Source organism: Lutra lutra, chromosome 7, assembly GCF_902655055.1.
Source record: "Lutra lutra chromosome 7, mLutLut1.2, whole genome shotgun sequence".
Lineage (NCBI taxonomy): Eukaryota > Metazoa > Chordata > Mammalia > Carnivora > Mustelidae > Lutra > Lutra lutra.
The window spans coordinates 102,962,754-102,987,966 of NC_062284.1; the positions used below are offsets into that span (position 1 = coordinate 102,962,754).

General features: G+C 37.5%; 1 protein-coding gene across 2 annotated transcripts in view; it reads right to left on the reverse strand.

Moving 5' to 3' along the window:
- Window positions 1-1,842: 1,842 nt before the first annotated feature.
- The window catches only part of DLGAP5 (DLG associated protein 5), a 38,631-nt gene continuing 15,260 nt past the window's right edge, over window positions 1,843-25,213 (reverse strand). For both annotated transcript variants that reach the window (XM_047738749.1, XM_047738750.1), the window contains exons 9-19: window positions 24,440-24,567; window positions 23,977-24,100; window positions 21,267-21,352; window positions 20,376-20,536; window positions 17,992-18,084; window positions 14,999-15,218; window positions 10,866-11,058; window positions 7,808-7,865; window positions 6,992-7,238; window positions 5,092-5,138; window positions 1,843-2,266 (exon numbers count right to left, since the gene is read on the reverse strand). In XM_047738749.1, coding sequence (XP_047594705.1) covers window positions 2,126-2,266; window positions 5,092-5,138; window positions 6,992-7,238; window positions 7,808-7,865; window positions 10,866-11,058; window positions 14,999-15,218; window positions 17,992-18,084; window positions 20,376-20,536; window positions 21,267-21,352; window positions 23,977-24,100; window positions 24,440-24,567 — 1,498 coding nt within the window. In that variant the 3' untranslated portion in view covers window positions 1,843-2,125. The remainder of the gene's footprint in view (window positions 2,267-5,091; window positions 5,139-6,991; window positions 7,239-7,807; window positions 7,866-10,865; window positions 11,059-14,998; window positions 15,219-17,991; window positions 18,085-20,375; window positions 20,537-21,266; window positions 21,353-23,976; window positions 24,101-24,439; window positions 24,568-25,213) is intronic.

Below are 25,213 nucleotides of genomic sequence, written 5' to 3' on the forward strand. Positions count from 1 at the left end.
CGAAAGAGGGATGCGATACAGGGATCACAGTTTGCTAATTCCTTACTCTAATATTCTCATCTTGACTCTATCTATGATTAAGTGGAAAAACATAAGCTATAGAAAAAAGAAGGAACTTGTTCCACATAAAATTACTTAAATCCTGAACCTTGGTTCCTTTGTCTATAAAATAGTGGTATAATACACCTTTTGTAGGGTTACTGTGATTGTTGAATAAATGTTCACAAATGTTCATAAATGTTCACAAAGGGGTTGCCATATAGGAGGTCCTCAACAAATGGAAATTCTTCTTTTTCCCCCCATTTTTGGAAAGTTATTTGTGCTACCAAAGCAATATTTTTTCCTAGTATCTTCAAAGATTTTTCTAATATCTCATAATTCTAGAGTCCAATAGCCTAAGAACACACTATCTAGTTGTAGGGTACATTAATAGCTGCTTATCCATCCATTCCCTGTTTCCTAATAGTCATGGTTTTATTCAAGTATAATCCTAAATAAAATAAGGAATCCAGATTAAAAACAATCCCAAATGGATTGTCAAAATATCCCCAATTTCCTCAAGAAACACTATCATGCCTAAAACACTTTAACACTGAATACTAAAACATTTTATGACACTATATAAAATGATTGAGTAGAAGTGAACACAAATACATACTCTAAAATTTTTAATACACTAACAATATATGTAACCCCAAAAAGACCCAGCCACAGAGAAGCCGACACCAAGGATGACAGAAGGAACTGTGAACATAATTTTGGACCTTGAAACCATCAATGAGCTGGTGATTGTAAAGCGCCAGGAATCACCCTGGCAACTTGTAAAAATAATAAACTTCCCTGTTATTAAGCCAGTTTGACTTCATTTTACTATTACTAAATAGCCAAAAGGTCTCTGAACACGTCCATAGTACATCTTACTAAACCCACCAAAAAATCACGTTTACTGACATTGTTTTTATTCTCATCTGCTTTGTCCTTGCGGGCAAATGTTATTTTATTATTTTGTTGCATATTGCCTTACATAGACTCTGAGTCGTTGGGTTACCTTGCACCAACTTCTTTTGCATGCTCATATGCTTGGGCCCTTAGAAAAGCCCAACTTTTATATATGTTTCTTTGTTTTGCATGTCTTCCTTGAATTATTCATTAATGGGATGTTAAAGTTGCCTTTATCTTTTGGTAAGACTAGGCATTCTGAGAACATTCTTCTAAGCCAGCCCCTCACATGGCCTGACTGCTCATATGGGCTCGATAATAAATACTCTTTTCCACAAGCTTAACATACCTTTCCCTGACAACAAAAGTGGATGTGTTTTGTTTTCTTTTCAAAAACCCCTAATCTTACACATTTATAAGCTGCTTGTTTGGTGAATGCCACCAGCCCTAACTCATTTAGAGGTAGAAATAACTGGGCCCAGGTCTAGTTATAACCTTAGCTACTACGAGTCTTCCTGGTGCTGTTATGGCCCTGTCTTCTACAATCCTAAAATTAAGAGTTTTATAAAAGAGAAAATAGTTCAAACACATTAAGTGATTGATAAAATTCTTTTCAAGGGAAGAAGGCATTTCCTCCTAAAACTATCAGGTATATTAAGGGGAAAATGAAAAGAAAAAGGCAAAGATTTAATGGGTCCCTCTAATAGTTTAACCATTTTAAACTGCAGAATGTAAACAACTTCAGATTCCAGAAAGCTCATTTAAAGGAACTCACTATACTCTGAAAAAAGTTGTTCAACATCAACAAATTTAAGAGTCCAAGCTAAGAATAAAGTATAAGATGCAAATATTTCTGTCAAAGTTTAATACTATGTTTTGATTAAACTGAAGAATGTTCATAAGTGCTGAGTAAGTACACTTAGTTTTAATTAAGCTTATACATTTTAAACAAGAGAGGTGAGGTAAAGTACATTTTTTATTCTGCATAGTTAATGTACAAAATATCCCCACTTCCCTAGAGAAACACTATCAGCTAAAACACACTCTGATGAACACTGAATATTAAAACATTTTATGACACTATAAATTGACTAGAAGTGAACACAAATACATACTCTTCAATTTTCAATATGCTAATACATCACATTGATAATATGAAGAAAAATATTTGGATTTATTTTTAAATTCAAAATTCTTCTGGTTGTTCATCACGGAGGGGTCTTAGAGGTGAAAACGTAATCAAATTACCACCAAAGGAAATGTGTCTGGCATGATCTTGATGTCTCCTCTCCACCTGAGTGAATGTATTACTGAAGTTTAGGCCCGGCTAGAGAATAAATTCAGAGAAGTCACTAAATCAAAGTTTTCACCAATTAAGCCTTCAACATTGCAAATTAATAGCAGGTTAATTAATAACATGAAAAATATTTTGGTATATAGTAATAAAACCATTAATAGCACAATGATTTTGCTACTTACCAGTGGATCTAATTTCAAATATATATATATATTTTTTTTAATTGAAAAGGTATGCTAGGTACATATGCCTCAAAGATGACTAGTAATATGTAAATGGACTTCATCAGTATATGTAGGATAAATAAAATTAAGATGATATCTCAAGCCATTTACACAGATTCTACAAATCCCAATCCATATAACTGTACCTCATAGGCCTTTTACTAATGTGATCCTACTAGGATCCTTTTCTTTGTTCCTCCTATTTCAGGTTCAAGTGATGCTACAGAAGCAAGTAATAATTTGGGTCTCAACTAGACAAGCAGACCTATGGAAAGTAAAATTGAAAATTCCAAGGTCTAATTTATATGAAAAGTGGAAAAGAATTCATAGGGAGACTAAATTATAAAGTACCAAGACTTGTCAACTAGCTAACATATAAGATAATTGAAATGCTTTTAATCATAATATTAGTATAACACAAAATGTGATACAGTACATTCCAAATTTATTTGTAATATCCTATATTATCAGAACCAAGCATTCAGAGTTCAGATCTAAGAACAGGATTAAATCAGGTTTATATCAACTGCCTGATGCTGAAATCCCTGACTCTATGATCAAGAAAGCAGACTACAGGACACTACAGGTCCATACTAACACACTTCATTCTGCTCCTGAGACACAGGGCAGCCCAGAAGCCTGCATGAAAAGAAGGCATCTTTGAAAATAATGAAAGCCGGGGCGCCTGGGTGGCTTAGTGGGTTAAGCCGCTGCCTTCGGCTCGGGTCATGATCTCAGGGTCCTGGGATTGAGTCCCGCGTCGGGTTCTCTGCTCGGCAGAGATCCTGCTTCCCTCTCTCTCTCTCTGCCTGCCTCTCCATCTACTTGTGATCTCTCTCTGTCAAATAAATAAATAAAATCTTAAAAAAAAAAAAATAATGAAAGCCAACATATTCAGAGATCCTTAAGGAATTAGTGGTTTAAGGAAGCCAAGTATTTGCCAGGCTTTACAAGGTTAACAAAAACTATTGCTTTTATCCTACATTTGCCTCAATGAGCTTTTTATATTCTGAGATCAAAGATTAGCAAACCAAGGCCATTTCCTGACCCATTTTAGCAACTGGCCCTGGAAAATTTCAAGGTGAGACTATAAACCAGGGTGGTCAACCTGGCTATACATTAGAATCATCTGATAAAGGTCCTACTCCAGATTGAAATAAAAATATCTGGGGGTAGGGCTGAAAACCACTGCTGTAAACAGTAGGCAAGAGTGCACTATTTTATTCATGCCACAGTGCCAGCTCTGCCTGCAGAGGAATTTACAGATAATACGGGAAACAGATTCCTAAAATTATAATGGGTTTTAAGAATATAACATATTCAGGGGCGCCTGGGTGGCTCAATGGGTTAAAGCCTGTGCTTTCGGCTCGGGTCATGGTCCCAGGGTCCCAGGGTCCTGGGATCAAGCCCCATATCAGGTTCTCTGCTCAGCGGGGAGCCTGCTTCCTCCTCTCTCTCTGCCTGCCACTCTGCCTACTTGTGATCACTATCAAAAAAAAAAAAAAATTAAAAAAAAAAAAAAAAGAATATAACATATTCATATTATATTCCTAAGAGATTGTGTGCATTGTGCACCTACATCTATATATTCAAATTAATATGAGAGAGAGGAGAGCTTTTCCAGGAAGGTTACACAGAAGGGCTAAGGTTTGAACTAGATGTAGAGGCAAGAGGTCACCAAAAATAAAGGCTGGGGAGCCTCTAAATAAAATAGAATATATATATATAAAAGAAAAAATATATATCTCTCTCTAAAAGAATTAAAATGGAAATAACCCATGATGACTAACGGTAGGATAGACATTATCTTCCCAAATGCATGTTTCTTTCTTTCTTTTTTTTTTTTTTTAAAGATTTTATTTATTTATTTGACAGAGAGAGATCACAAATAGGCAGGGAGGCAGGCAGAGAGAGAGAGGAGGAAGCAGGCTCCCCGCTGAGCAGAGAGCCCGATGCAGGGCTCGATCCCAGGACCCTGGGATCATGACCTGAGCCGAAGGCAGAGGCTTTAACCCACTGAGCCACCCAGGTGCCCCCCAAATGCACGTTTCTAAAGACAGAAATTTTTTTTTTTTTAAGATTTTATTTATTTATTTGTCAGAGAGAGAGAGAGAGAGAGCGCACAGGCAGACAGAGTGGCAGGCAGAGGCAGAGGGAGAAGCAGGCTCCCCACAGAACAAGGAGCCCGATGTGGGACTCGATCCCAGGACGCTGGGATCATGACCTGAGCCGGAGGCAGCTGCTTAACCAACTGAGCCACCCAGGCGTCCCTAAAGACAGAAATCTTGTCTTATTTTTTCTTACATCACTTAGAGATACCTAGCATAATTCAAGCTACAATTGGATATTTAAGTATTCAAGCAATATGTCATAACAAACTTGATACATAAATTACATAGGGAAATAAATCTTCAGAATGTAGTATTAAAACATGCTACATTTTAAAGTTTATAAACACGACATTTTTTCCCATTTTGAGAAAAATGAGTAACAAATGGATTTCATAGTAAATGAAACAGTAACATATAAATCTGAAACCAACTTCGTATACAAACTGAAAAGTGAGTATACCATTTTATAAAACAAATCTAGACTATAAAGCAATTTTTCAAATTAAATTGGAAAACTTACCGAATCAAGAAGATGGCATTCAGTAGTAAGACTTTTAATATCAAATACTGAAAAAAACAACAAAAATCCCAACTTTTAACTTTTTAAAGAATATCCTTGCAGTCAGGTGTTGTTAAGAAATAGACAAAAATGATGAAAAGCTCCATATATTAAGTGCTAAGATAAAAATCTAGGTCATCTTATGCTACAGCATTCTTTTATAATTTTTTTTAAGAGTTCAAAAATTTATTTATTTTTGCAAGAAAGAGAGAGAGAGGGACGCCTGGGTGGCTCAGTTGGTTAAGCCGCTGCCTTCGGCTCAGGTCATGATCCCAGCGTCCTGGAATCGAGTCCCACATTGGGCTCCTTGTTCTGTGGGGAGCCTGCTTCTCCCTCTGCCTCTGCCTGCCACTCTGTCTGCCTGTGCTCGCTCTCTCTGACAAATAAGTAAAATCTTAAAAAAAAAAAAAAGAAAGAGAGAGAGAGAGAGAGGGGGCACGAGCAGGGGTGGGGACAGGAGAAACAGGCTCCCGCTGAGCAGAGAGCCTGACATGGAACTTGATCTCAGGACCCTGGGATCATGACCTGAGCCAAAGGCAGACACTTAACCAACTGAGCCATCCATGTGGCCATGCTATAGCATTTTAAAAAAATGTACTTAAGGGGCACCTGGGTGCCTCAGTGGGTTAAAGCCTCTGCCTTTGGCTCGGGTCATGGTCCCAGGGTCCTGGGATCGAGCCCCACATCGGGCTCTCTGCTTGGCGGGGAGCCTGCTTCCTCCTCTCTCTCTGCCTGCCTCTCTGCCTACTTGTGATCTTTGTCAGTCAAATAAATAAATAAAATCTTCAAAAAAAATGTACTTAAATTTTTTATTAAAATTCTCATTCTTAAATTCAGTATAAAAAGAATCTTCTAGGGGCGCCTGGGTGGCTCAGTGGGTTAAAGCCTCTGCCTTCAGCTCAGATCATGATCCCAGAGTCCTGGGATCGAGCCCTGCATCGGGCTCTCTGCTCAGCAGGGAGCCTGCTTACCCCCCTCACCCCGGCTTGCCTCTCTGCCTACTTATGATCTCTCTCTCTGTATCAAATAAATAAATAAAATCTTAAAAAAAAAAAAAAGAGTCTTCTATAAACAAATCCCATGCTTGTAATATTAAAGGTAACACTGAGCATCCAGGTTAGTGCATATATGGAAATCTGGGGAGAATGATGCATTTGGAAGGCATGGAAGCTCTGTACCCTTTCCCCATGCTTTGCCCTATGCATCTCTTTCACATGGTTATTCCTGATTTATATCCTTTTATAATGAACAGGTAATATACTAAGGTTGAAAGAAAAAAAGAAAAGGCACCCAAGAATATAGCTGGAGTACGTTAAATGTCTGGCAAAGGTTACGTTTATTTTGCCTTAGGCCCCAGCCAGAACAGCACCACTGAGGAGCAGATGAAAACAGTAGGAGAAACTATCACACATTATACTATAACAAAAGTCTAAGAGCCATTTCCTATTGCAGAACAATCACAACAAAGTAGATAGGAAAAGGCATTATGAAAGAAGAATAGGGCATTTTAAAGAAAGTTTTGAGGATGGGTGTTGACAAGGAGGTAAACTAAAAAAATAAACTTTGGGGAATTTCTGAGTCTTCACAATGAAGAATCCAGATTGGTCTAACATAAAACGCTCCTTATTTCCAACATGGATTATTAGCCGTTGTTTTTAATAAGTACACTTCCAAAGGTCTAAGGTGTACAGTGGGACACTACAACATGTACCGATTCTTATAAAGTGTTTCTTGTCAATGCCCAATTTTTCAACCTTTACTGTTAGAAACTGGTTCCCAGAAGTAGTCACAATAATCTATGTATTAGTCCAAGTTCATTTATTTAACAAAGCCTCATCTAAATATATTTAAAAGATCTCACCTGACTGAGAAATTTTAGTCTTCTCTTCCTGTAAGATGTCATTTTGTGATGGTATAATTTTTTCAGGGCTGCTCATCAAAACATCCTGTGCTGTGACTGAAGAATGTAGCTCCATCCCTTCTACACCATCTGGAATTTCTTCCTTTTTATTAGTATTAATATCATCTGCCACTTTACCAGCAAGTAGAGGCAAATTCATTCTTTCACTGGGTAAACAATCCGTCTCAAAGTTTATCTTGTTTGCATCCTGGAAGTAAAAAAGGTTTTTACATTTAATTACCAAAAATTAGAAAAAATTTAAGAAGTCTTGTTGCTATTAAAAATAAAAACAGTAGAACAACATTCTGAACACAGGCTAAAGAACACTGTAAATGCTACTATCTTGCTTCTTGAACAATTAATTCAAAGAATATTATGGCAACGGTATGATTGAAGGAAGCTTCTCAGCAAGTGTCTACGATTTTCCAGTTTTGTGACTGGCAAACATTTTTTTGGGGAAAGGCAAGATGCAAAATATTTTAGGCTTTGTGAACCACAGAATCTCTGCCACAACTACTCAGCTCTACCATTGTATTGCAAAAGCAGCCAGATACACACATAAGTATGGCTGTTATAATAAAACCTTATTTAAAAAAAAATCTTGATGTGAGTTAACACAAAATGGGACTATGCTTTCAAACAAGACAAAGGCCTTTAAAGCAAGAAGTATCATTTGAATGACTGGTTTAGATTTCTGATGGAAATTCTGGGGGTTGCTTATGGAGTTACTATATATAATGACATAAATTGTGATCTATATACTGGAGTGGGACTTACATAATTTACTTCAATTAAATCTTGTAATCCAGAACGGTGAGCTTCTTCTATGCTATTCCTAAAAAAGAAAAAAAGCAGATAATCAGGGCGCCTGGCTGGCTCAGTGGGTTAAAGCCTCTGCCTTCGGCTCAGCTTATGATCTCAGGGTCCTGGGATCAAGGCCCGCGTCGGGCTCTCTGCTCAGCAGGGAGCCTTCCTCCTCTCTCTGCCTACTTGTGATCTCTCTCTCTCTCTGTCAAATAAATAAATAAAATCTTAAAAAAAAAAAAAAGCAGATAATCAGATAATTAAACATACTGCTATCTTTTTTACTTGTGTTTTGATACTATCCTTCATGGGTCAAAGATGGAGCCTGGTCCAAGATCAGACTTGGTCCAAAGAAGTTAGTTTGGGATTACAGCTATAGTGGGATGGCCGCACAGACTGGATGCACTCCTCCCCAAAAAGCTCACAGCCTGTTACCATGCTGCTCAGTCCACCGGCAGTCTTTTGAATCTCACCAAATCCAGAGCTACATACATACTAGGGAAAGGTTAGAATAAAGCCAACTCCTGGGGATCAAAGCAACAAGTCAATTATTGTGTAGCTAGAGTTGACTACATCTACTTGTTAGTTATAGCTTAATATATTCCAATCTCGAAGTTTGTAACTTGTATTTCATTAAAAATACCTGGGGTATTATGCTGAGCCAAATAAGTCAATCAGAGAAAGACAATTATCATACGATCTCCCTGAAATGAGGAATTTGAGAGGCAGAGTGGGGGGTTTGGGGTAGGGAAGGAAAAAATGAAACAAGATGGGATCGGGAGGGAGACAAACCATGAAAGACTTAATCTCACAAAATAAATTGAGGGTTGCTGGGGGGAAGGGGGTATGGAGATGGTGGTTGCATTATGGTCATTGGGGAGGGTATATGCTATGGTGAGTGTTGTGAAATGTGTAAGCCTGACGATTCACAGACCTGTACCCCTGGGACAAATAATACATTATATGTTAATAAAAACATATATGTTTGTATGTAAGATGCTCTTTTAGGACTAATTTTGGGAATCAAGTAAAAAAAAATTAAAGAATCCTTGTAATACCTTTTTTTTTTTAAGATTTTATTTATTTGACAGCGAGAGAGGGAATACAAGCAGGGGGAGTGGGAGAGGGAGAAGCAGGCTTCCCGCTGAGTAGGGAGCCTGATGTGGAGCTCGATCCCAGGACCTGGGATCATAACCTGAGCTAAAGGTAGACGCTTAACTGACTGAGCCACAAGATGCCCCTGTAAAATCTTTTAAATACAATTATGGGTCTTCTTAGCACAAGATAATAAACTAGAGGATATATATATAAAGTAAAGCAACTTGCATTTAAGAAATGACAATAAATTGGTATTTTATAATCCACAGATATCTAGAACACCTAAAATATTTAGTCCCAACAAAATCTAAATATACCTTGGTTCATACTAAAAAATTTGAAATTTTAAAATTTGTTCCATAAAATATTTAAGAGCAGAAACTTTCATTTGTTTCCTCTATTTTAATTCATAAGGTGTTCTTTTATTTTCTTGACAAACTTTTTTTTTTTTTTAAGATTTTATTTATTTACCTGACAGAGATCATAAGCAGGCAGAGAGGCAGGCAGAGAGAGAAAGGAGGAAGCAGGCTCCCACCAAGCAGAGAGCCTGATGTGGGGCTCGATTCTAGAACGCCGGGATCATGACCTGAGCCGAAGGCAGAGGCCTTAACCCACTGAGCCACCCAGGCACCCCGACAACCTTCTTTGCTATAATGACTGAGTATCCAATGCTATCCCATTTCCAGATTAATAATAAAACCAATAGGGGCACCTGGGTGGCTCCAATAGTAGGCGCCTGCCTACTTGTGATCTCTATCTGTCAAGTAAATAAATAAAATCTTAAAAAAAAATAAGGCATCTTTAAAAATAATAATAATAATAATAATAATAATAATAACAATAATAAAACCAATAGTTCTGTCTTGGCTCCAGACTACAATTTTATTTTCTCCTTACCTTAAAGTATCTTTTTTCTAACAGATTTTTGGTACATTTATGGTCCTTGAACGAGGACTATATAGATCATTGTGATGTTTTTGTGCAGAGGCCATACTCTGCAGCAAAAAGAATAGAGGCAGCCTCCAGTTTGACTAATTATAAGCTGTATTTGGGTAAGTTACTAACTTTTCATGTCTTCTCACTTGAAAAATGGGGATCTAGTATCTCACAGGGTTGGTTACCCTCCCCCCGCAACAGGGTTGTTTTGCAGATGAAATGAGATAATACATGTCAATAACCTAGAACCGTGTCTAGCGTATAATTCTTTGGTACACATGAGCTCTCCCTTATTTATGCAAGACCGCAAACTCAAGGCACTTTCTGTAGAGGCTGGTACAAAAGAGCCTATCTCTCAAGGACCCTGCAGGGAAGTCCTGGCACTGGTTGTTTCATAAATGATGAACCTGAAGCTAAGGGAGTTAATTAAACTCCCAAAGTTTCACAGCTCGTATGCCATAGAACCGGCTTTGAGCTCAGAGCTGCCAAGCACCAGAGCTGTACTGTGTTTAGCACCAAACAACCCTGTATTGCTTCTTTTCTTCTTAGTTCTGCAGAATTTACTTTGCATGCTTAAATATAACCAATAATCGATCTAAAATTGTAAGCCTTAGTTCCCTCACTTAGACAATAGAAGCATTTCTTACACGTTAGAGTCATTGTGAAATCCAATTAAAAACATAGATCTTGCATATTTTACCATGCTAACAATCTAAATTGATATTTAATGTCAGCATCTATTATACTTCTTTTTAAAAGACTTATTTACTTATTTTTAGAGAGAGAGTATGCGCACGCGCGCATGTGTGTGAGTGGGTGGGGGGGGATGGGCAGAGAGAATCCTCAAGTAGACTCCCTACTGAGCACAGCGCTCAATCCTACCACCCCAGGAATCATGACCCAGACCTAAACCAAGAGCTGGGCACTTAGCCAACTGAGCCACCCAGGCACCCCAGCATCTGTTATACTCTTAACAATAACACATGAAAGAAAATACCTGTTTTTAGGAATAGTTGAAAGCAGAGTCTCCTTATCGACATGCTCACTTTTGGTACTTTGAGGATCAGGATTCTGTGGTGACATCGTTTGTCTTAGATGATCCATCTCAGCCCTGCACTCAGTCACACCTTTGCTGACAGACTTAGGTGTCCCATGTCTTTGAGAAAGACGTTCAGAAGAGATAGAAAGTCCTAGAAGATGAGAGAAATCATCTCAATATCAAAAAGTTCTTTCAGTCATTTTTCATTATACCAAAGAAGACAGTGCAAGTTCTTCCTGTTACCCTACCAACTAGCCTCTTCCATAATGTTTTTTAAAGACAAATGCCTGGGACTTTCAGTTAAAGATAGTATTCAACACACACATTAGATTCTGTTTCCTCTTGACATCCCACTACTATAAGCAGTAACAGAGATCATCTTAAAAGGAAGAAAGTTACAAGGACAAAGAATGCCTCCCCTTTTATTACTCAGGATCTTTTTATTTTTTAAAAAGATTTTATTTATTTATTTATTTGAGAGAGAGAGAGAGAGAGAGAGAGCGAGAGAGAGAGGGAGCGTGTGCTCACTAGTAGGGGAGGGCGGGGCACAGGGAGAAGCAGACTCCCCACCTGAGCAGACAACCCTACATGGGGCTCGATCCCAGGACCCTGAGATTATGACCTGAGCTGAAGACAGACACTTAACCGACTGAACTACAAGGGAGATCTTACTCAGTTTTTAAAATTTGAAACACAATTTCAAGGACAAAGGGAACTAAAAAGAGAAACAATAACCAGAAAATGGAAGTTGTAATGTTGTAATGTTAGATGAGTGAGTGGGATATTATTTAGTAGACCCAAGAAAATAAATTCTAAGCCACCAGTCACCAGTCAGGAAAGAGGAGAAATGACCCAATTTATACCACGGCATCCCTCAAAAGAATTGGTGGTCTCAAGTACGTCTGGAAGCAGAGAAGAAAAGGGAGCTAAAAACAGAAGATTGGTTCAAAGTCAGTTTAAAGAAAGAACAAATGGAGCCCTTTCCTCATTCTGCACAGGTAGGCAACAGTCATCATGCCCCCACACCCTCACCACCCAAACCAGAAGACCAGAGAGGTTTACTTCCTGAAAAAGTGAAAGAAAAAGTCTCTGGCTTAGGGGATACCAGGTAAGGTTAGGAGATTGGTACTATATGGAAAGAAGGGGATCACAAACGAACAGTTCAGACGCTTAGTTTTTTTCCCTCCCACCTGGCTCCTGAAAGGTGGCTGGCTGGAATAATACCTTCTAGGCAATAGACTGGAAGAATCTTTTCTGGGGAGCCCAACTAGCCCATGAAAAAAGAATTAAATATAGTGATGTACAGCTTCCTAGCACAATGGCCCAGGTAAATCACCCCACAGTAAAGCCCCGATTACCCACGTGCTACTGGGCAGAGACCTATTCTTAACCATAAGCAGCAAAGAATGATCACCAGACTCCCAAGGAAATCCTCCAGTACAAGAAATGGAAACAAAATCCAAACAGATGAAAGTTTCTTGGAACAAATATTGACTGTACAGGGGAAAGAAAACATAAAAGCTATCATTAACACCCTCAGAAAGGTAAGACAGTGCACTTAACAAACAAGTACAGAATGTTATAAAATGGGACATTCCAAGAATGAGAAAGAGGTCTTGGGGATTTAAACCATGAGAGCAAAACCAAAAACTAAAACAACCATGAGAGCCAACATGAAAGCTGAGGAAATAAGGAAGTAAAAAACAAGTACAGGAAAAATTATAAAAATAGTCTATTTACCAGAAAAAAGATAAAATAGATGTTTCTAAAAAGAAAGATCAGAGAGAACCAAGGAGAGTAAATTCAAGGAACAATTCACAATCACACACACACACACACACACACACACACACACACACACAGAACACAAAAAACACACTACACAATTCGAGAAAAAAAATCTACATAGTCAAACAACTCAAGACTCCGACAAAACCCAAAGAACTAAAAGTGGCTGGGACAGCTCAGTCAGTTAAATGTCTGCCTTCAGCTCAGGTCATGATCCCAACATCCTGGGATTGAGCCCCACATCCGGCTCCCTGCTCAGGACGCCTGCTTCTCCCTCTGTCTGCCCCTCCCTGATGCTTGTGCTCTCATACTCGCTCTCTCTCTCTGACAAATAAATAAAATCTTAAAAAAAAAAAAAAAAAAGAAAGAAAAAGAAAACAAAAGAGAACTAAAAGTGGCTGCCTCTAGGGAGTGACAAATGGGGTGAGGGGGGCTTCCTTGGGGGACTTCTGCTTTGTAACAAGCCTCATACAAACCATGTGCTCTATAATGAGAACTCAGTTTTAACAAGATAGATTTGGGCCATAAACCTTAATCTCCCCAGTCGTAAATGCCAAGTTGGGTACATGAAAGAACAGTGATGAGTTCCTTGGGAAGTTAATGACAAGGAGCCATGTTACTAGCAGGAGGCAATTCCTGGGTTTGTTGGAAGTGCAGCTGCTTAGAGTAAAGAATCCAAATGAAACCACGACCAGGTATGATAGCTAAACTGACAGGAAGGTTATATATAATATATGTGAGGTGATAAATTTCCATTTTAATATAAATATTAGATAGCAGCTCAAGTTTATATTCAGAAAATTCCCCCATGGACACAGTTAAATAATAGGGAAAAAAATATCCCTTCAGCTGATTGGTATCTGAAGAGGGCTTGGCCCCTTTCTCCTTGAAAACTAACATCTAGCACTTAAAGCACTGATAGAAGTGTCCACCGAAACTTATAGAAGAGATTACTTCAGCTCTGACCTCTTATCACGTGGCTTTTAAATAATTTCCGTCTACATATATAAATTCAATCTAATAAAGACAGCCTATGAAAAATAGCTACTAAAAAATCATAAAGAAAAATCATAAGATCAGTTAGAAATCAGCTAGAAAATCATAAGAAGGATGGTTTCCTGAAGTATTAAAAGCTGGTTTCACTCTGGAAAACAGCATGGAGGTTCCTCAAAGAGTTGAAAATAGAGCTCCTAACGACCCAGCAATTACACTATTGGGTATTTATCCTAAAGATACAAACGTAGTGATTCAAAGGGGCATGTGCACCCGAATGTTTATGGCAGCAATGTCTACAATAGCCAAACTATGGAAAGAGCCTAGATGTCCATCAACAGATGAATAGATAAAGAAGATGTGGTATATATACACAATGGAATACTATGCAGCCGTCAAAAAAATGAAATCTTGCCATTTGTGACGACGTGGATGGAACTAGAGGGTATTAGGCTGAGCGAAATAAGTCAATCAGAGAAAGACAACTATCACATGATCTCCCTGATATGAGGATGTGGAGAAGCAACGTGGGGGGGTTGGTGGGTAGGAAAAGAATAAATGAAACAAGATGGGATTGGGAGGGGTACAAACCATAAGAGACTCTTAATGTCACAAAACAAACTGAGGGTAGCTGGGGGTAGGAGGGTTGGGAGAAGGGAGGTGGGGTTATGGACATTGGGGAAGGTATGTGCTATGGTGAGTGCTGTGAAGTGTGTAAACCTGGCGATTCACAGACCTATACCCCTGGGGCTAATAATACATTATATGTTTATTAAAAAATTTTTAAAAATTAAAAAAAAAAGCTGGTTTCACTGGAATATTTTTAAAGTAGGAAATTGGTACATTAACTGTTTCATAAAATTTGAGAAGTTTTAAATACAAATGGAAACTAAACCAAACTTCCACTTTCCATAAGTTTCATTTTAAAGCACAGCTAAAGAAGGGTGAGATGTTTGCAGCTTAAATTCTAAACCAACTGATTAACCTGAAGAAAATCACCTGACTTCTCATGTTTCCATCATGTCCCTTACCTCTTGGGATCCTGTGACCTACACAGGACCGTGGGGTTAAGCGGTAATAACAGATGTGAAATCATTTAGAAAATGTAAGAGCCATTTTAGAAGAACCAGCACATTTCATCTAATCATATACATCCAAACACGCCTTGTATGTGTGAGTGAGCATGTAGTCTACTTTCCAGACTCAAAGAGATTCGGTAGGCCTTCATATGAAAACTATTTTTGACCTCTTACCTAAGCTCCCATCCACCCCAAGTATTTCTCTCAATGAGTCTTAGCAGAAAAACGAACCTGAGAAGGATTTAACAGGACTTTCGATTCTGAAAAATCCAGCATCAAACACTATTTTATCAACTTCCTTTGGCATTACAGAGGATGCTGCCTCCACAGGTTCTTCCTGCTTCATCCTCTCTCTCATCGCATTTTTTATGGCAGCGAGGCGATTTCTAGCTGCAATTCTTCTGCCATCGTCCTGTTTGGGCTTACTTGCTACCCCTGAGACAACTTTCTTCTGCAAAGAGAAATTATGTATTAAAGCTACTCGTTATCATCTTACAAGAAAAACAATTAAAACATACATAAAATATTAAACACAGTCATCATATGCTAAGCAGTTTCCTTGTATGTGCTAACCATGCCAGAGGCCAAAGGTAAAGGACAAAGCCACTGCCCTTGAAGAGTTCACAGCTTAAGTTCACAGATACTAAGAATAATAAATGTCAAGATATGGACAAAATCAGACAGCTATAAGACAAAACAAGGCTATAACCTAAGTCAATCCTCAGAGTCATCAAGAAAGGCTGACAGAAGTAGCCTCTGAGCTGGAATCACGGTTAGTCAGGCTACAAGATGGAATGAGGAAAGGACTGGGCACAGAGAACAGCATGGCTGCAAAGCCAGAAGGGAAAGAAAGTGCAGAGGAGGTAAAGTGGAAGGAGGTAAGCAACAGGTAGATTATAAAATCCCTTGCAGGTAACAATTTTAAGGAGCTACACTTATATAGAGGACATAGGAATAGAGCTTATCAATGATTTTTAATCAGTTGAGTAACATCATTAGTTTTGTGATTCAGAAAGGCCATTCTGTCCATAGCCCAGAGAAGGGACTGGAGGGTTACAAGCCAGTTAGGAAGGAGACTGCTGTACTGATAGTGAGAAAAGATGACAGTAGTTAGGTTAAGGAGGAAAAATGGAAAAACACGAATGGTTTCAAGAGGTATCTAAGGGGGCAAACTGAGAGGACTTGGTAATCTCTTGAATGTGTGTGTGGTGGAGATGATGAAACAGAGAAAGGACTAAAGAAGATAGCCAGGTTTCTACCTTGGACATCTAGTGAGATGCCAATACTATTCTCCGGGACAGAGAAACAGTGATGTGTGTGCAGATGACTTTAGTTTGGAACATACCTTAAAATCTTAAGGTACATGGAGTCAGGCTATATATAGCTAGAGCTTAGCACTAAGTGTGGTTTGAAATACAGATCTGGGATTCATCACAGGATGGGCAAGACTGTACAGAGAGAATGTGGAAGAAAAAAAATAGAGTTGAGGTAGAAATATGGATATCACAAACATGTAAGGGATAAATGGAAAATCAAACTGCAAACATGACTGAAGAATGGGCACAGAGGCAGGAGGAGAATCAGAATATAATCTCAAGAAGGAGGGAATCAACCACATTTAATCCTGCAGGGGGGTTGGATTTTAAAAGTAAGTATCTAATAACTCAGTGACTAGAGAATCAATATCCTTGGTGATAACTGTTCTAGAGGCAGAGAGAGAGATGAAGCTGAATTGCAATGAGTTGGAGAGAGAAGTGAGAACCAACATAGTAGCAACAGAGTATAGACAGCTTTTTCTAGAAGACTGTCTGTGATTAGGAGTTGGGAACATCACAAGATATTTTTTTCTTTAATGGAAATAAATTCTAATCCAACTAATTCAGACCCTTAAACATGTCTAAAAACTGATGGAAAAGGAGAAAACAAGGCTAAATGATGGAATGAGAGATCAATGAAGAAGAGGTCAGAGGAAAGGGTATCAAAGTATAGGTAATAGTTTTAGTTTATTTGTCCTATAATCTTAACAGCAGCCTGTAGAATAAAGAGGAGACAGAGACACCTGGTGATGAGGGACAGAATTACAAGGCTCTGAATGTCATACTGACACAGCCATTATCTGCAGCACTGATGACATTCATGTTTCCAGGACCAGGTATCTCATAAGAGATACCCACAGTGGCTTCAAAATATTCCAGCTTTCTTCCCTGTTTCACAGATCTGAAATCCATTCATTTAATTTAGTCACCTGTCATGAGACTTCATTAGTAAAATGACACTGTAATAGGTTCTTTTAATATTCTACCACCTTAAACTCCTATGATAGGATTTAAAAACAGATCTTATTTGGATTACATAATAATAACCAATTTAGAAACCTGATTCTAAACCAAAGGTCTTCTAAAATATAAAGAAAAACTGGCAACATGCAAAGTAGTTTGAGAAGCATCCATCTGCCCAAGAACATTTGAGTTCAAAACATTACTAGAAACAAAGAGACAAGAATGGAAATGTATCATGTTAACAAAGCAAATGTTATAGAAAATAAGAAAATTTACAAGATAAAGCATAGGGAAGAAGATAGATGTTCTAAAGAGCCATTTGTTCCTCTCTGCTATTTAAGAATTCTTTCATTTTGAAATAAATCACTCAAAAGACTACATAAAAGAGAAGTGGCATAGCCTACTGACTAGGAAACACAGATTCTGGAATGAGAAAGTCTGGCCCTGAAACCCAGCTCCACCTTTGGCAAGTAATTTCTGGTTGTCAGGTTCCTCAACTGTAAAATGGGGAACAGAACCCACTTTACAGGATTGTTGTGATGATTAAATGAGTTTATGCAAGTAAAATACATGGAACAGTACTTGGCGCAGACTACACATTATATGAATTATGTAGTGCTACTATTATAATTACAACAAAATGGAGATGCACAGTTTGCAGTATAAAACAAACATGCAGATACCCACTGTTTAGTAACTTAGAAGCCCTCTAGGTGTCCCAATTCAATTACGGCCCCTCCCTCCCTCCAGAAATGACACTAAATTTAGTGTTGGCCATTTCCTTATTCTTTCTTCACAGGCAATCAGGACATTTAATCAATACATGGAACTTTCTTTGAAAAAGATAAAAAATCTGAAGCTAAATGTTTTTAAAGCTTAAAAATAAAAATTTGTTAAAGTAGAAGAGTCTGTATGAGAAATTTGGATATAAAACCACAAACTTACCCGAACAACTTTTTTGCTTATATTATTATTGTTCTGCCATCCAGATTCCTCAAGTTTGGTCAAATTGTTGAATTTTTGGTTTACATCTTCTATCTGTTAATAAATAAAGTACAAGTTTATCAGATTAAAGCTAACCACTGAAGCTTCAAAAAAAAATTAAGAATGGTGACTTGGACTGGTGGCATATAATTTAAATTAAGTCATTCTCCATTTAGTATTCAAATCAAGAATTCCATTTTTTTTTTTTTTTAGGATTTTATTTATTCAATAGAGAGAGAGAACACAAGCAGGGGGAGTGGCAGGCAGAGGGAGAAGCAGGCTCCCCAATGAGCAAGGAGCCCGATGTGAGACTGATGCGAGACTCGATCCCAGGACTCTGCGATCATGACGTGAGTCACTTAACCAACTGAGCCACCCAGGCGTCCCCCTAAAAAAGAATTCTTAGGGTAAATTGCTGTTATTTTTGGTTTTACAAGCTTCCAATATCTACATAAAAAGGGTCAAATATGAAGAACCCTCCTAATTTATTTTTGACCATTAAAATGCAAGAGATATTTTATATGTTTTGTTTCCAAAATTATACAATGTGAACACAGAACACAATGTCTTCTTCTTCTTTTTTAAGATTTTTAAACACAATGTCTTTTGCAAATACTTTCTCTCTCAGTCTGTGGCTTGCCTTCTCATTCTCTTGACACAATGTCATTTTAAAAGATTCAAGTAATATATCCACTAGCAGAATGAGAATGTATTGTATGACCCTTATCCTCCTGGTATGATCCTTATCTCTTCTAGTTATCTGAAGTGGTGCCTTCTGTGTGCCACTTTAGGGAAGATCAGAACAAGCCTTCACACATTCCAGTCAGGGCTTACATTAATGTCCGCTGGGTCTAAAACACATAGCTCTGAGAGAGGTCACTGTGCAGACATAAACAAGATGGGGAGCCAAAGATGGCGTCAGTGATGTCAGTGTATGATCCTTATCCATCTGGTATTCCCAATCTCCTCCAAAGAGGTCACCACCGCCAACAGTTTAGCAAACATGCCCACATTCCCCTACTACACATATATACACATATGTATTCTCAGTTTCTCTCCTGAAAAAATGTAAGTTCCAAAAAGACTCAGGATTATACTTATGATCAACCGATGTTCAATGAATGTGTCAATGTAATTCAATGAGGAAACGATAGTTTTTTCAACAACGGTGCTGGGGAAATTGAATATCCACAGAAAAAAGATGAATTTAGATTCTTACCTATATCATACACAAAAATGAACTCAAATGAATCAGATACCAAACTGTGGAACTAAAACTACAATATTTTTGGAAGAAAACAGGAAAATCTGTTAGCTGACATTAGGCAGAAAAGAGTTCTCAGACATCTAGAGCCATCCAACTTAATTTGAAAAAACAAATTTTATATAAAGGGTCAAGAATCAAAATAGCCTTGGATTTCTCAACAGCAACACTGAAACACTGAAAGCTGAGAGAAAATGCCCTCAAACCTCTGAGGAAAAATAACTTTCAACCCAGAGTTTTATACCCAGCCAATCACTTTGAGGGTGAAAAGGCAGTTTTTAGACACCCAAAGTCTCAAATTTTACCCTCATGTTCCTTTTCTTAGGAAACCAAGTGAGAACATATCACCAAAAATGAGGGAGTAAACCAAGAAGCGGAAGGTGGGACTGATCTCCAGATGGGGGCTATGGGAATGGGGCTGAGGTGAGTTGAGGTGTGCAGTTAGGAAGCTGTAGTTGAGGATGGAGTAGGAGGACATAGGGCTCTGTGAGACTGGGCTCTGGGAAGCTGAACTAAATATAATACCTGATTTCTTTGCTTTTTAAATTGTGTCGAGGAGGTTTATACAGACTTTAGAGGTGAACTGATGATAGACACAGAAAGACTAAACAAATGAAAAGCAAAAATGATTCAGTAGAGAAAAAGGGAAGAAAACATAATAATGTCCATTGCTGTATAGCCCAGATGTGAACTGTGTTTAGGAAGTCAGGATGATGTGTTGGTTTATATCCAGTTTTTATATATTTACCAGTTTTCATAATAATGAGCTGGTTCAGGGAACCTCGGTGGCTCAGTGGGTTAAAGCCTCTGCTTTCGGCTCGGGTCATGATCGAGTCCCGCATCGGGCTCTCTGCTAAGCGGGGAGCCTGCTTCCCTTCCTCTCACTCTGCCTGCCTCTCTGCCTACTTGTGATCTCTCTCTGTCATATGAATAAAAAAAAATAAATAAAAACAATAAATAAAACATTTAATAATATTGCAGGTACCTAAAATCAGCTCCCATTATCCCCATTTTATTTTTACTAACTCCATTTTCAAAAAGACCCACAGAGTTAATACACAGAAAATGCTTAGCTACATACCTGAAAACTAACCATATCCCAAAATCCATCCAGATCTGTACAGGTAGTCTCCTTTTCACCTCGTTTATATTCACAATTGTCCACCAGTCCTTCAAACTGCTTGAACCTTTCTTTCATAAGGAGTCTTGTTTGCCCAACTGCTGTCCGAATGAGATCTTTAGCTAAAGGAAATATGAGGTTTTTGAAAGTTAAAGTACAAAACTGGACCTTTATTGCCAGCCTACCAGCTGATAAGAAGACCTCAAAGTAAATAACCTCAGGCTTATAGAATCAAATTCTTACCTTCATGCAAAACAAAAAATATCACTACAAAACTTTATTTTACAAATACTGAGCATTCACTGTTTTAATTCCTGCTAAAAATTAGCAATATTCATTCTCATACATATTGCTGTACAATCAAGAGCATTCTCCTTGTATTTAATAAGAATTCAATCACAAACAACTCATCACACATCAGTATCAATGAAAGACTTCACACTGACAAAACACAAATGATTTTTTTTTAAACTGCTTCCCCAAATAAGTAAGATTAAGGAACTTTCCTGAAAATCTGTTCCATATTGATTTAGGTAATTTTCATTTAGAATATTTATGTTTGATTAGACAATAACAATTACAGATGCCATTCATAGTTTTATCAATCGAATAATGGGTAAATGTTTAATTTTCAGGAATAACAATCAATATTCTAATTACTTAAATCTTCGAAATCATGTACCATTTTAGCACAGAGATATTAGCAAACATATGTTGAGTATGAAAAATTCTTGCTGTTTTGAATAACAATGTAGCCAGTTCAGCTGGACAACCCTAGATCTTTGTTTTGGATAAATATAACCATATTTTAAAAACCAAAACTAAAACAAAAAAATATAAATGTTCCCTCACCATCATCTGGAATGTCCAATTCAAGCTTCCTGTCCCACTCAAGGCAGTGCGAAGTTAATTTCTCAGTTTCTGACTGAAGAATATTTCTAAAATTATGACATACATTACAGTTTTATTAAATGTTCCTTATATTAATACCTAAGTATTCACATTCTGACACATGTAACATTAGGAAGGTTTAAAAGATAGTCACAATGTTAATTTTTCAGAGTTGATGCTGACTTTCTGAACTGTGATATATTAAAATCCACAAATCCAAGTTGATACACTCTGTCCCTCTTTCTACACCTGAAACGTACCCAAATGGTTAATGCCAAGAGCCACTTTTCACGCTAGTATTTCCAATTTCTTCCATTCTTATTTTTTAAAGACTTTACACAATCAGATGTTCCTTACTTCTCCTGTTATTAGCTCTTTGTTATTGTCCACGGAGCTAAGACCAACCCAACTCTCAAGAGTAAGTTGAAGCTAAAATCTGTTAAGCATGAAATTACAATGATAGAGCCTTTCTGATTCTCTGTAATTATTAGGCTTTGCTTGCCAGTCCAAAGGCAGCGGTTCTCAACGGGGGTCAATTTTGTCCTCTAGGACACATCTGACAATGTCTAGAGGCATTTGTGTGTCATGAACCGGAGGAGTGCTACTGGCCAAGGACGTTACCAAACAACCTACAATGCAGTAGATGGTCCCCACAACAATTATCTTGTCTAAGATGTCAATAGTGCCAAGGTTAAGAAACACTGGCCTAAGGTAAGCGTAATCTGTTTCTTTCTGAAAAGCATCCTCACAGGAGAAACTGAGGATAGTTTTTGTTTCTTAGAAGAAAACTTTAGCTGTTTATATCCAGTGGCATGACAGAGAAGGACTTAATTTACGAGAAAAGAGAACTGGCTTAGATCTGACATTATTTAGTTGGGTAAATTGCTTATTATCTCAATGTCTCATAGTTGAAAACACAATGGACTAGCTAAATTGCTAAAATCCTTTATAATTCTAAAATTTTGTGCTCTAAAAATAATTGAAGCAGCTTTCAAACATATAAAAAGATACTCATTCATAATTGAATAAATATTGAGACTATAGGCAAGATAATATTTCTTATCTACTTAATTGGCAAAACTCAAAAAATTGTTAACATTGTATTGGAAAAGGTATGAGAATGTTCTTGCTATGTTCATTCAAGAATAATAGCATGGGGTGCCTTGGGAGCTTAGGCAGTTAAGGGTCTGACTCTTGATTTCAGTTCAGGTCATGATCTTGGGGTTGTGAGATGAGCCCCGCGTGAGGCTCCACGCTGGGCTGGAGTCTGCTTAAGATTCTCTCTTTCCCTATCCTTCTGCCCCTCTGCCCCTCGCTTGCATGCACACATGCTTGCTCTCAAAACAAACAAACAAACAAACAAAACACACCAAAACCACAACATATACATAAACATGTATGTGTGTATGCCTGCACGTGAACTATATAGAAAATTTGAATACTGACTGGATATTTTATGACATCAAGTAATTATTATGATTATGTTAACCACAATAAGTGTTACGGTTATGTTAATAGGCGTCTTTAACTTTGAAAAATACCGACAAAAATATTTACGGATGAAGTGATATGATTATCTGGGATATTCTTAAAATACCTTGAGTCAGAAGTATATGGGAATAAATATGAAACAAGACTGACCATGAGTGATGGGGGTTCAGTGTACAAGTCCCTGCACTTTCATATATGTTAAAATTTTCCACAATAAAAAGCTTAAAAAAAAAAATAGTGGCATTAAATCATTTCCTGTGTAATGTGGAAGGTTGGGGCCTGTCTCCAAATGCAGTCCTCTGATTTGTTTCCAAGGTCTGTAGGCGACATGGTTGAGGTTCCCCAAACAGGATGTTAATTTTCACTCTTCACAGTTGGAGAAAAGTAATCCTATCTCATGATTTAGTAGGCCAAAGAGCTTCCTACCATCTCCCACCATCCTTCTTTTATAAAATATTAACTTGGTTCTTTTTTTTGGCGTGGTGGGGAGGAGTAGGAGAAAATAGGAACTCCCCATACTCCCTTGCTGAAGGGAATGTAAATTGAGGTCGTTACATATTTTCACATGAGAGAACTGGAAAGTATACAAAGTTGTTCTTTGCAGCCTTGAGTGTATTAGTAAAAGACAGAACTCAATGTAAATAATCAGCAACAGCAATCTACTATTAAGTCAATTGTGGTTCCTCCACATAATTGGATACTATGTGGTCACTAAACATACACACATACCCACACCCACAAACAAAATAACAACATGAAAAAGCTCTTTAAGTATTAAAATGGAATGTCTCCTACAATAAACATTAAATGAAAACAGAATAGTAAGCTATTATTTGTATAAAAAAAGGAAAAAATACATATGTTTGTCTCTCTATATATGTTACCTATCTCTGAAAGTTTTCACAAAGCATGAATAACACTTGCCTCCATGGAAGGTTTGAATTGCAGCATTAGGAGACAGTTGAGAAAGGGCTTCTCACTTGTACATTTTTCTACCTTTCAAATTAGAAACCACATGAAAGAAAATACTAGCTACTGAAAAAATACATTTTAAAAAACAAATGAAAATCACCACCCAGAGTCTAATTTATCTATTATATCAAGGTTAAAATAGTTTAATTTCGGCTTTAAATATCTACACATTAATACAAATTCTTACACTAGGAACACATGGACAAACCTGAAATATGGCACATCATGGTGGGGCTGAGATACCTGATCTTTATTTATTTCAAGTGATGGGACTTCTTTTATTGTAAGGCCATTTGAATTTTTAGTAGTTTCATCTTTATTTAAGACATGTTCTACAAAGGAAACACCACATATAAATTTCAAAGAAACATTTTTAAAATGACATTCCCCACAAAAGACAAATTTTAAAAATCCTTTCATTCTTTTGTTGTTGAATTTTAACATTTTATTTCTGCTTCAATGATTTCATTTACCACATCTCCTCTAAAAGGTCTCAATGATTTCATCTCTTCAAATTTACATTTATTTTCTCCTTTTTCTCAGTCTGCATTCCTAATCCCAGATGTCTTTCCCCATGTTTCCCATCTCTTCTAACCTTGTGGGGTTCGAAAACAAATCTCTGATAAATCACAATCCAGAAGGCAAGTAAACCTTTAATTAAAATACCATACCTTTATTCCAAACTGTTAGAGAACCCAAAGTACACTGTAGTTTATCTGAATCTTGATGTACTGTCTGTATAGAGTATGTTTTACATTGTTGAGCCAAAATTTCTTTTGTCGCTTCTTGAGTCTTATCACTGAAAACAAGAGCAAAAATATACTTCTTGAAGCGTGAATCCTATACATTTAATTGAAGGATTTCAAAATTACGTTGCTTTTTGAAAACCTGAGATAAACATAGAAATGTATAGGGTTTTAAAGTTTATTTAATCTCTACACCCAGTGTGGGGCTTGAACTCATGACTCCACGATCAAGAGTTGCAGGCTCTTCTGACTGAGCCAGCGGGGTGCCCCCGAAGTATGTTCATTTTAAAAACAATATATCCGGGCGCCTGGGTGGGCTCAGTGGGTTAAGCCTCTGCCTTCGGCTCAGGTCATGATCTCAGGGTCCTGGGATCAAGTCCTGAATCGTGCTCTCTGCTCAGCAGGGAGCTTGCTTCCTTCTCCCTCTCTCTCTGCCTGCCTCTCTGCCTACTTGTGATCTCTCTCTGTCAAATAAATAAATAAAATATTTAAAAAAATTATATATATATATATATATATATATATATATATATATATATCTATCTATCTATCTCCGTAGCAGAGCAGAAAAATTTAAACACCTATATAGTGGGGATGCCCATCTTTACTAATTGTAATGAGATCTAAAGATTTGAAGATCTCTTAGCGGAACAAACACTTAATAGTCTTGCTGCTGCTGAGCAGTTTCTAGTAAATTTG